Source organism: Echeneis naucrates, chromosome 5, assembly GCF_900963305.1.
Source record: "Echeneis naucrates chromosome 5, fEcheNa1.1, whole genome shotgun sequence".
NCBI classification, from domain to species: Eukaryota; Metazoa; Chordata; class Actinopteri; order Carangiformes; family Echeneidae; genus Echeneis; species Echeneis naucrates.
In genome coordinates, this window is record NC_042515.1 from 20,099,889 (window position 1) to 20,111,854 (window position 11,966).

The 11,966-nt window shown below is 46.0% G+C and overlaps 2 protein-coding genes across 4 annotated transcripts in view; one reads left to right on the top strand and one right to left on the bottom strand.

Annotated features, from left to right (window-relative positions):
* ncoa3 (nuclear receptor coactivator 3) overlaps positions 1 to 4,735 on the top strand; it is a 30,414-nt gene extending 25,679 nt beyond the window's left edge. For all 3 annotated transcript variants that reach the window (XM_029502335.1, XM_029502334.1, XM_029502336.1), the window contains 9 exons: positions 119 to 331; positions 439 to 556; positions 692 to 863; positions 1,151 to 1,528; positions 1,658 to 1,780; positions 1,877 to 2,132; positions 2,234 to 2,426; positions 2,553 to 2,751; positions 2,892 to 4,735. In XM_029502335.1, the coding sequence (XP_029358195.1) occupies positions 119 to 331; positions 439 to 556; positions 692 to 863; positions 1,151 to 1,528; positions 1,658 to 1,780; positions 1,877 to 2,132; positions 2,234 to 2,426; positions 2,553 to 2,751; positions 2,892 to 2,903 (1,664 nt within the window). In that variant the 3' untranslated portion in view covers positions 2,904 to 4,735. The remainder of the gene's footprint in view (positions 1 to 118; positions 332 to 438; positions 557 to 691; positions 864 to 1,150; positions 1,529 to 1,657; positions 1,781 to 1,876; positions 2,133 to 2,233; positions 2,427 to 2,552; positions 2,752 to 2,891) is intronic.
* Positions 4,736 to 9,010: 4,275 nt separating this feature from the next.
* On the bottom strand, positions 9,011 to 10,246 carry id1 (inhibitor of DNA binding 1, HLH protein). Its single transcript, XM_029502189.1, has 2 exons — positions 9,751 to 10,246; positions 9,011 to 9,599 (listed from the first exon to the last, which is right to left on the bottom strand). The coding sequence occupies exons 1-2, from the start codon at positions 10,111 to 10,113 to the stop codon at positions 9,564 to 9,566; spliced, it is 399 nt and encodes a 132-aa protein (XP_029358049.1). The 5' UTR covers positions 10,114 to 10,246; the 3' UTR covers positions 9,011 to 9,563.
* Between the last annotated feature and the right edge of the window lie 1,720 nt (positions 10,247 to 11,966).

The window sequence follows — 11,966 nt, forward strand, 5'->3', positions numbered from 1 at the left end:
AACACCTGGGTACCACAAGATACAAGGGTTGTACAGAAGCTTATAACCCAGTTTTACTATTTACATTAGCAAATGTAATGATGAAATGCACAATCTAAATGGTCTTCACGTTGTTCAGGAGGCATGGGCAGAGCCATGGGAATGCCCCAGCGCCCTCCCATGGCAGGACCAGGGGAGTGGGGGATGCCGAGGTCCAGCGGCAGCCCTGCTGGCGGACCAGGACATGCTGGCATGGGCCGTTCTGGCCCGATGGGAGGACCCATGATTAACCGCTCCAACAGCGCACCTGGAAACACAAGGTCTATGCTGCAACAGCAATTGATGGATATGGGTATGTTGTACCTTTCTGATGTAATGTGTGAAGCAGTCATTTGTCACTGGTATTTAATGTGAGTATAAACTTGATGAGAATAATTTTTTGAGCAAATTCATGTGCAGGTACCAATGAACCCAACATGAGTATGAGCCCGTTTGGTGGACATGGTCATCCACCTCAGTCTCCATCTTGGCCAGACTCTGCCATGGGAATGGACAGACCCCAGAGTAACACAAACAGGTGAATCACTAGTTCAAAACCTATAATTTTTAATTTATCCGACTTGGTAGACCTCATTCAGAATTCAGAAGTTTCCATTAATTGCAGTTGCCTGCTCCTGAGTAGACTTGACATCAGGGTTGTTTTTTGATATAGGGAACAGTTTGCACACCCTCTGGATGAGCTGCTGGGGCCCCTGGCCAGCAGTGATGGCCCGAGTGATGAGCGAGCACTTCTGGACCAGCTGGACTCCCTACTCAACACCGCAGATGTCATTGCTCTGCAGGAAATAGATCGAGCCCTTGGCATCCCTGAAATAGTAGGCCAGGTACAGGGCACACTACAGTTTAAAATCTATACTGCACTCATGTTGTTAACAGGAGATGAAGACATTACCACTCTTTGAACCAAAGGCACAAATGAACATGAGTGGCTGCCTCAATGTAACAGTAAATTATGCACCAAATATTGAATTAACGATAAGTGCAGAAACAGAATAAATGTCACAAGGTGCTTGTTGCTATTTCAAAGTAAATACATGGTTGGGAATCATTTAGGAAAGCCTGTTGTTAATAGATCCTAACTAGCACTGATTCCAGATTTTCTGTACTCTAGTCCCACGGACCTGAAGGCCACCAGCCAGGTCAGGATCAGGGTCAGGGTCAGTGCCCACCATCAGAGTCCTTCCCTGGGCCAGACAACTCCATTGGCATGGACCAAAAACCCATGTATAACCAGGGCTACCCTGGGCCCCCAGGGCCTCCAGGGCCCCCCTCCATGGGCATGCAGGCCAGTTATGGCGGCAACACAATGCAAGGTCAGTCTCCTGGTGGCTTCAACCCCATGATGAATCAGATGGGCCAGACAGGAGGCTTCCCTGGCATGGCAAATATGGGTGGCATGGGCAACCCTCGTGCAAACATGATGAGGCCTCGCATGATGGCCACCAAGCCCCTCCGACTGCAGCTACAGCAGAGACTTCAAGGCCAGCAGGTGATCACAAAGACTAGTACTAAGTTTATGTAACCATAAGGTGACCTTCTGTATTGTTAAATGGTGGATACAGCAAGTCATCTTCTTTGTTTGTGGAGCTTGTGGCTTTAATCCAGTCTCTTCTGGTAGTTTATGAACCAGACCCGACAAGGCATGAAGATGGAAAATGCCCCAGGTGGAAATCCTGCCATGCGTCCAGGCATGCAGGCCAGTATGCAGCCTGGTATGCAGCCTGCAGGCATGGCTGGTCAGGTATGTAGAGCTTCCCTTCATTTTATGTAATCTATATTGACTTGCCACTGTCAAGTCACCATTTGAAGAGTTTATCTAGAGTACTATGTCCCACAGCCGGGCTTCCTCAATGCCCAAATGATGGCTCAACGCAGCAGGGAAATGATGACCATGCAGATGAGGAGGCAGCGGATGATGATGCTGATGCAGCAACAGCAGCAGCAGCAGCAACAGCAGCAGCAGGGCCAGGGGGCAGCAGAAGGCTTCAGCCCCCCTCCAAATGTCACTGCTCCAGGGGGCATGGACGGAGCCATGGGAGGACCCCCCCTGAACCAACCTGCACAACAGGGCTTCAACTATGGAGGTACCTATGGTGAGTTGACTGAACTGAAACAGCTGGTTTTTCTGAGTCAGTTCTTGGGTGTTCAGATATCACACTCCCATCCAATCTCGTAATTGTCATTGTATTTGCAGGGATGAACCAGCAGGGGGACCCATCATTCATGGCACCAGGCAGCAGCCCACCAGGGAATATGATGCAAGGACGAATGGGGGCCCCCCCTCAGAACACCATGATGCCAGGGATGCAGGGAAACCCACAAGGAGCCCGCATGTACTCATCAGGGGACATGAAGGGCTGGCCACAGGGCGGCATGCCGCGCAACAAGTATGTAGTTACAGGCTTTTTGGAGAAGTAACTTAACACCACTTCAGCAAACACTCAGAGTGTCTGTGTGTAATCTCTTTAGATGAAAGTGGTATATTGCTTTAACATATTCTCCTGGTCTTCCAGCTCATACCCCCAGCAACAATTCCCCCAGCAGGGCAACCAGGGGCAGTTTGGACCCATGATGATGAACAACTCCATGGGTGGCCCTGGGCCCATCAGTGGGGCAGGTCCAGGACAGATGGGCCAAATGCCAGGACAGATGCAAGGCCAAATGGGCATGAACCCCATGGGAATGGGTAGAATGCCAATGGGACCTGATCAGGTGAATAATATTTTTGACACATGGTGTTTAGTTGCCTTTCATGTTACTTTAGATTCTTTTTTTAAAGCAGAGTAGAGCGATACTGACAGTCTTTTTGAACCAGTCGAAGGATTAACACGTCATTGTTTCTGTCTCAATAGAAGTATTGCTGAGGAGTTGTGACTGACAGCAGAATTGGGAGCCTTTCACCTGTGTCAAAGTAGCCTGGGCCAGGGGAAGAGCTGAACCTCCACAAACACACACAGAGGAGTTCTCCAGCAGAAAATGTGATGCAGGAGACTAAAAACAACACAACTAACCCTCTACCTGAAGGAAATTGGTGACAAGGACAAGCATGAATCAGGTTTCACTGCCAACTGAAGCCTCACATGCTAATGCCTAACCCTTTTTAGGTTATGCACAAATATTTTTGTGTGTGTGTGTGTGTGTGTGTGTGTGTGCGTGCGCGTGTGTGTGCGTGTGTGCGTGTGCACACGCATGTCTGTGTGTTCACATGAATGACCTGGAGCTGTCGGGCAGTATTCAGCATCACAGTCAGGCTGCAGAATGGGACTACGGTACAACTGACTGTGGCTGCACTTTACCTGGAGGCTTCTGTGTGGAATAAAGATTGATGCAATATTTCCTCATCATTACAGCCTTACTAGAGATTCAATGCCTTCACATTAATTGGTTTCTTTTCTTTTTTTCTTTCTTATCTTTTGGATGCGCCTCATTCTAAAAGTCATTGGAAGCTATAAGCACAGTTTACTATGTTATGCAGATTGGAGCAATAACTCTTGCCTTTATGCTTTAGACTGTAACTGAGCATTATTACCCTGTTCTAAGCAAACAAATGGTACTGCAGTATTAGATGTCTCAAATGTCCTCTGTGAATATGAATTGTAAATAACCTACAAAATATATCAGACATGCTTTTTAAAGGCCCATTATTGCACAAAGTATGAGACCTGGTTGTATTTTTGTGTCCCATAGGTCAATACTGATTCGGTTGTTTTGCTTTTTTGCCTTTGAAAATATTGCAGGTGTGTTTTGGGCTTCCCTTCCGCTGTCATTTTCTTAATGCTGTATTTTTTTGTTTTTTGTTTTTTTTTTTTTCCAAGAAGTCGTGTATTTCATGTTTTAGCGAGGCACTTTTTACTTGTGACGAGGATCTGATGAATTGGAGGTTTAAGCTTTCACACCATCAGGAGTTTTGAACAGAAGCTGGTGGTGGGGAATTCTGTCAGGACGGTTGATAACAAAACCTCTCGTGTTGGGCCGTGTGTGTGTGTGCATGTGTGCGTGCGTGTGTGTGTGCGTGTACAGTAAAGATGGGAGCACACCGGTCAGTTCACCAACAAGCCTGGTCCTTAGCAGAGTTCTGTTACCCTCCCAATAGTCAATTGTATTTAATTCACAGCATCTTCTTTTGACTGTTATTCTCAACTCGCTGAATCTACCTTTTCAACATGCGCAATCCAAAGATATATTTCCACATCTCTGTATAGTTTCTGAGGTTTTTGGTGTACATTTTTTATGATATATTATTCTGATGGTAAATGGGTACATGTCATTGATCTGTAATAGCATATAATGGTTATGTACTGTAAGTGTCAGCCATCAGTGCAGTGAAAAAGATGGCCAGCAGGTCTCAGTCCCACAGCAGAAGGTTTTTACAGCTAGAGGGGGGGGGAAAGAAAAAACAAAGCATGTTTTTCTGTGAAAGAAAAATACCAATGGAATGACATCCACTTGAAGACATATCAATTTCTCTTCTAGTTTTCAGGAGACAACTTCATCTTATGTCCAGATTTTGTTATTTTGGGAAGAGGAACTTTGTAGAGTTTAAACAAAGTGCAAAAAGAGGCAAGATATAATTTAGTTTGTTTTTCTTTGTGTGGAAGGTAAGATAAGCTGTCATTTTACAGGATGTATATTATAGACTTTTTTGTTTCTTTTGATGTTGATATTGATGTAAATACAAATTTATATTTAAACATTCTTGGCTCTGGTCCTCTGATTATATGCTGCTCCTGCTCGCTCAGATCCACAGCACCCAACCTCCACAGGGGAAATCCTAGCTTTCCAGCAAGTCCCTTGACATTCTGCTCCCAGCCTGGTGTACTCGAGGTGCCTCTGTTCATGTGTTCCTGCCATGGCTTCTTCCCAGGGCATGGTGAGCTCGACGAAGAGGACCCTCTTCTCCACTGCAGACCACATGATGATGTCCAGCTAGAGTGTAGTTGTAACAATCTCCCTTGGAAATACCAGCTGCCGTCTGAGGTCTGCCACTCTTTTGCATAAGTGAAGATGCAGTTAATTTCCCCTGTGGGAGGCTGGAGCATGGTTTGCTGCCACCTTGCACCTCTCTAAAATCCCTAAAGTCTTCACCAGGACTTGATTATGGCACCACCTAAAGCGACCTTGGGTCAGCAGCACTTTGCACCCTGTCTGAATGAGCTGGAGGCTTTCCTTGATGATGCCATACAGGGGACAATCGAGCTCATCCCAATCCATTGGGCAAGATCCCCAGGGGCATGGGAGGGTGTCATAGGTCGCCTGAAGAATGAAGCTGGGCCTGGATTGCAGTGTCCTCCAGATGTCTGCCCAGGAGATGTGTTCATTGATGGTCCAGGCTCCCTGGTTAGCCTGGGATATTGCCTTGATATAAAACTGCTCTTGCTCCACAACCACACATTGCTCCACCAGACCATGGTAGTTGTGACCTCATCCAACTGCCATGGTCCTCTACTGCCTCTTGGTGGCTTTGCATCAGAAATGCTGCAGGGTTCCCAGCCTAGCCCGGCACGACCAGACTGGACTAACCCTGTCCCGCAGTGTTGTAGGTTGGAGATGGTCTGAGATGGCATGTTGTGCTTTGGCCTGAGCCTTCCATTTGTGACCTGTGCAGATGGAAACTTTTGCACTCCTAATGCATGGGGTCTGCAGAGTCCTTCAATTCTGGTACCAGCCTTCTGCTCTTTGTACTCTAGGCTGATGTGCTTGAGGGGGAGCTGCAGCATGTTTTTGCCCAAAAGGGCTTGCATCTGAAAAGCAGCTGGACAAGCCCAACCACATACAGATGAAACCATTGGCTAGGCTGTCAATCTTGCTGATCGTGGACGTGGATTTCAGACCTTTGGGGTCACATCACTCATTGGTAATGTGTCTGCTGGTGACACCACACTTTGTGCTTCCCAGGCAGGTGGCTTCGGTCAATCTTTGTCAAGCCCTCTGCCAGTTGCTGCTTGGCTTGCTTCCCCATTTGCCTGTGTGACAGCTCCGTGGTGTATTCCCTGCCAAGGCTTCACAGTGCTTTCTCATCCAACCTGGGAATGGGCTCCTCTCCAGCCACAAAGGTGGTCTTTGTGTGAGACGCAACTTTCCTAATTGCCAGGCTCTTAGATTTTTCAGGCATAACCTCCATCCTTGCCCATGTGAGCAGATCATCGGAGTGCTTGAGGAGCCTGGCCTGCATGGAGCTGTCTGAAGGATGCAAGTCACATCATCCTTGTAGTTCCTTAGCAGTGGGAGCCTCTTTCCTGATGGCACCTTGATGCCCCCAACCGTTTGCCTGGCCCCTCTGAGGATGGTTTCAAGCCAATCAATCAGGCAGGATATTGCATCAACACAATCATTTTTTATCAAACGAGATCAGCCATACAGCTTGTCAGATTATAAGGAAATAATCCACTTCTATTTTAAGATTTTATATTCTTCTGACAGAGTCAAATCATTATTCAATATTACTTCTGGCTTAGCATTTATTTAGAAAAACCTGGAGACAGTTGCATCCATCAGGTTATTATAACACCCACACAGTATGAGAAGCTTATCTAAAAAAGTGCACAAAGTCCAAGGTGCAGGAAGAACCCAGAGCCTGCAGTGAATTTGGGTCAAAGAAATAACCCAGCTCATTGTAAATCTGCAGGAATGTCAGTGACAGACCGAGGCCACATACCACAATAGTTCCATCTTCAAAATCCTTTGCATGTATTTATGCATCGTCTTTTCTGACATCATGAGATCACTCACACTGAGCATGTTTTATCTACAAGTATATACTGTATACTGTACGGTACTATACTGCTGAAACTGTAGTTGAGAAGTTGAGCTTCTCTAAAGCATTGCCACATAATTCTGTTGTCTGAAATGATCAATGAAAGAAAAATCTGATGCACATTCATACTCACACTTCCAATCTTTGCTCTTTTTTTTTTTTCTTCCAAATATGTTCGGGTCCCTAGTCCATTTCAATACGTTGTAGTTCAAAAACCAGGTTTGGATTCATAAAGTATGTAAACCATATAGTTCATTAGTAAAGTAGTAGTTGAATAAAACTATGAGTAGTTCCTGTAGTAGTAACAGGAATTGTAGATGCAAAAATAAAAGCAATGGATTTTATGGAATATTATATCTTTTTGAAGAACTGAATTAAACAAAAAAGAATCACATTGATGGACTTACTCAAAGTACAAGTACCTCAAATTGTACTATAGTGCTTGAGTAATTTTACTCAGTTACATTGCACCACTGATGCTGTGAGTCTGGTGAGAGGCTTCTGTGTGTGTGGATACAATAAGATTATTGCTACTGAGATGTAATGATGGGCATGCAGGGATGCATCACATTTGCTTCTAAATTGTATGTAACGTCGTGTAGGTATCACTTCATCATTATAAGTCTGCGTATGAAGAACAACAAATGTTTCAATTGACTTGGACCTTGTACATTTAATCATTAATGATGGGTTACTGTTACCACCCCCACGCCGACAAACACTACCAGAGGGGGGCGCTGCTGCCCAACACACTGACAGGTTAAAGGTGCAGGTGTGTGTTCGGCCACAGGGGGCGCTGACCCCCAACCTCAGGCCTGACTGCTGTTTACAGACGCAGCTTTAAAGGCATTGGGAACGGAGGAAATCTAAATTGGATGAAACGGCTGCAAGGTGAGGGGATAACGTTATAAATAAATGTCGGTGGAACACAGATCTTTATGATTTCCTCCACAGCTCCGCCACATTACATCAGAGATTACGATCAGCCTGATACATATCCTCATCCAGATGATTGAGAGCTCCGAGAAGAGCCTGCATGAGAGAAAACAGTTCAGCTGTTCTCTTGAACTTATTACTGACACTCCTCTCTCAGCAGCACTGCGCCTGTCTAAAAAAAAACAAGCGTATATATTAATAGCAAACTTATAACGTAGGGCCGTACTGTGGGAATCCCCCCCCCCCTCCCCCGTCTCTCTCTGTGTTGGCCTGCTTCCCGGCCCATCTGCGGCCTGGCCCGCGGATTACTGTTTGTTAATGTTTCAATCAGCTGTGTGTTGAGGAATGTGGAGCTATTTAACCTGAACTTCCCCAGGTGTGCCGAGGCGCCGCTCAGTCTGGGCCCCGCCGCCCTCCCCTGCCCTTGGCACAAAGCTATCACACAAACACAATCACACACTGGCCACGCCGGGGCTGCAGCTGTGCGCATCGCACCGCAGGGAAATGGGAAAAACATTGCACCAGGGAGACAGAATAAATCTTATAACGAGTCTCCTCGCCAAAGCAAGTTAACCTCCGCGGTGCCGGCGCAGGGCTGGAAAAGCCGGTGATTTACACGGTTACATATCGAAACGGCACGCTTTAAATGGAGGTTTGATGAAGTGAAACAAACTTTTATCTCATTTATTTCATGTATTTTCATTGGTAGCTTAAAAAAGATGGAAAAAACTTACATCATTTTATATCTATGGGAACGTTGAATATAAGTAGGATCTTAAATCCTCATGGTGGGGGGGGCGTTGAATTTAATTTAAATTTCATTTCAACTATTTCTTCATTTATTTTTTTTTTATTATTTTTGGTCAAGATCAGTCGACCAGTGTTTAAAGGGAGACTTCCTCTTGTAATTTGATACGTTAATGAACCATAGAGAAGCAAATTACCAGTTTAACTGGCTCTGAGCCATTTTGTTGAACACCAGCTTTGGTTTTATGTTACTTGAGTGATTTAACAGCTTCTTCGAGGTGTAGCACTTTTTCTGGTGACTTTAAAATCAACTAGTACTCAACTACCAGATAAAACATTCAGATTCACGCCTGGAATAATCCCAGTGCTAATAATGAAACCATAACTGCCCACGTGAACCACCAGAGTGTCATCTGGGCCAATCCTGTCCCGACTGTAGCTTTTGTAAAGAACCCCCCAAGTAGCCCCTTTAACTAACTACACTTTGATAGTCTCTGCCACACACACACACACACAGTGACACAGAGGGATTCCTGTTGAAAAATAACTCTTGTTTTAATAAAAACACCAATAAAGTACATTGTAAGAAAACAATATCTTCACGTAATGAGGCATTGTAATATACAATACAGTTTGTCGCTCAGGAATCTGAGAAAAAATACTTTTTTTTTCTTTTACAAAACGTTGAATTCTCTACATGGTTTACACAAGATACAAAGAGCGTGACAGACACATATTAGCTTTCTTTAGAAACTCTACAAGCAACAAGCGGCTGCTGGCTGCACTGAACTCGTCTTGGTCCCCGGCTAACCCAGTCTCTATCTGGACACCGCCGGCCCTCTTCTCTCCGGGCCCTCTGATGAATGGAGAGCCGTGAGTGGCAGAGATCCTCTCCGCCACAGCAGGAGGAGGAGGAGGAGGATGTCCACGCAACGTTATTGTTCTAGCTTTGGGAGTCTGAAACGTCCCTACACAGGTCAAGGGTTTTGTTTTTATTGATGTGGTGGAGAAGTCACATCAGGTAGCCTTGTTCGTTCTTCGGCGGTGCTCGCTGTGGGGTCACGGTGCGCTGCTGCTCCACGAGCTCTTAACGGCACATAATCCTGTCATCCGAGCAGCCGTTCTGCGGGCAAAGAGGAGAGAGGTTCGGTTAGTGCGTCTGATCTGGGAGGATGCAAAACACCTGTGCGTTAAGGCAAATGATATACACAGACACATGCAGGCACCTCTGCGCCGTGCTTCATGAGCCACACAGTGTGTGAAGAGATATTCACCTCCACTGAGATGCTGGCGAGCTCCGCGTTCAGGGTGGTCAGCGGCGTGCGGGGGACGCTGCCGGCGGAGTGCTGGCGGCTCTTCTCCGGCTCGTCCAGCTCGACCTGCAGGTCCCAGATGTAGTCGATGACGTGCTGCAGGATCTCCACTTTGCTGGCCTTCTTGTTGGTGGGCAGAGTGGGAACGAGCTCCTTCAGCTTGCTGTAGCAGCTGTTCATGTCCTGCAGGAAGACGCTCATCTGCTCGTCCAGGAGCGGGATCTTGCACTTGGAGATGGTCAGGCTCTGATCGGACAGGCAGCGCACCACGTCCTCTCCGCCGACCTTGCTCTTCAGGGCGCAGGTAGATCCGACAACTTTCATGTTGTTTAGTGTGAGAGGTTTAGTTTCCAAAGTGAAGGAATGTTCAAATATCGTTGAGCAACGAGGCTTCTCCTCTTGGAGCTGTGAGCGAGGCAATGTTGACAGTTCGCAACATCCACATGGGCAAACCTCCTCCGGTTTATAGCAGCTCAGGAGGAGGGGGCGTGTCCCAGAGCTCCTGTTTGAAGGCCGTGAGCCAATGGGTTGACAGCGTTAGTATTGAGAGGTCGGTCCAAAACAACGCTATGGGCCAATGAGAGCGCTCGCCTGGTTATCGGGATTTACAATCTGTTTGAGGGATGGCGTTACAAATGGAAACAAATGTGTGTCTTTTATTGGTAATATGTGGGAATCCAGCTGTCCGTGGCTTGGGGACTCTGCAGGTGTAGATGGGCTGGGGACAGTGGAGGGGTGGTGAGAGAATGTGTGTGTGGGACTGGACAGGATGAATGGGGTGAATGGTTAATGATAATTAGACCTCCACAGTGCCCCACATTTGCCGCTCACAATTGTTGATGGGTCTGCAGATGTTTGTGACAGTAATCCAGTAAAGTTAGACAGTCGGTCACATAGAAACTATTCAGGGGGAAGGTTAGCGTTTTATCAACTTAAATTAATTCAAGACGGCGAGTTCACAGTCACAAACGAGATGAGCAGTTAATTCAATCTATCGGACCATTAGTTTCATAAAGTCACCACGTGAGAGAGAGACTGTTTGTGGTCTCACGAAACATGGCGGTGTTTCCCCCTCCTCTGGTCCCTGGACAAACTCTCTCTTTCCTGAGCTCAGAGCTTTCTTTATGCTCTCGGTGTGTCGCTCCGGAGCGCTGCGGCAGCCCGGCGGATTCCTTCACATGTCCCTGCAGTGTGTGCTCACTCAGATCACATCGCCTGTTCTGAATCTTCCCCCCAGATTGTCCAAACAAGCCCGAGCAGACTGGCAGGCGCCAGCGCGGTGACGTCACCCATTCATCCGAGGCTTGACGCCTGTCAGCCTGGCGCCGCTCGGGCGGTCTCCATGGAGACGTCAAACAAGAGAAGCTCGCGCTTTCTCTCGCGCCTCCGCTCACCTGCGCTCCGTCCCCGGGGCTGTCACCTGACGGCGGCCGGACGGAGGCTGCCGGTCCGGCTCTTCCCGGTCGTTTTATTCCTGCTGGTGGCAGACTGGGGAACAAAAAGCAGCGGCCTGTAAAAACATCGCTTATTATTAAAGTGGAAGAAGTCAGTAGCCCACAAGTCCCGCAGTCAAAGGAGAAAAATAAATATTTATATTATCAAATTATGTACCTAAATTACACTGGGCAAACCGACATACCATGTCAGATAACAGCCCTGTGAGTTACTAATATATTCAAATACAAATACAATGTATTTTTAAGACCATATGTTCTATCCATTTTATGTCCATTTGTATCTGTTTCACAATTTTATTTCCTTTGGGTCATTTAACTTTGGCTTTAAATAAACAGTGAGGTGAAAAAAAATAATTATTTTAAATGGAAATCTAATTAAATAAATTTTGAAGTAGCATAAAGGTAAAATCTCAGCAGCTGAAAGACTGAATAAAAGCACTAAATTCTCACCACTGTATAACACAGCATGGTATAATTTTACTGCCCAGGGTCTGTGAGTATTTGTTCTTTTTTTTTTTTTTTTTTTTTCAAATACAAGTTTTGATTTCGTTTTGTTGATTTTAGAATATTTGTTATCATGCACAGCTTTGAGGGAATAAAAGTTATTCTCCCAACTCAAATATAAATTAAAGTTAAATAAAGTTATTTGAAGAACCAAAGCTAATATCTGCGCAGATGTTATAATAAACCACAGATAACATTTTGTCTTCTAACCAAGTT

What these genes read in the sequence shown, in the direction of transcription:
- id1 (XM_029502189.1), bottom strand. Translation starts at nt 10,113, where the DNA reads ATGAAAGTTGTCGGATCTACCTGCGCCCTGAAGAGCAAGGTCGGCGGA. An exon ending in TCGCCAGCATCTCAGTGGAG is followed by an intron (nt 9,600 to 9,750) that starts GTGAATATCTCT and finishes CTTTGCCCGCAG; the next exon opens with AACGGCTGCTCGGATGACAG.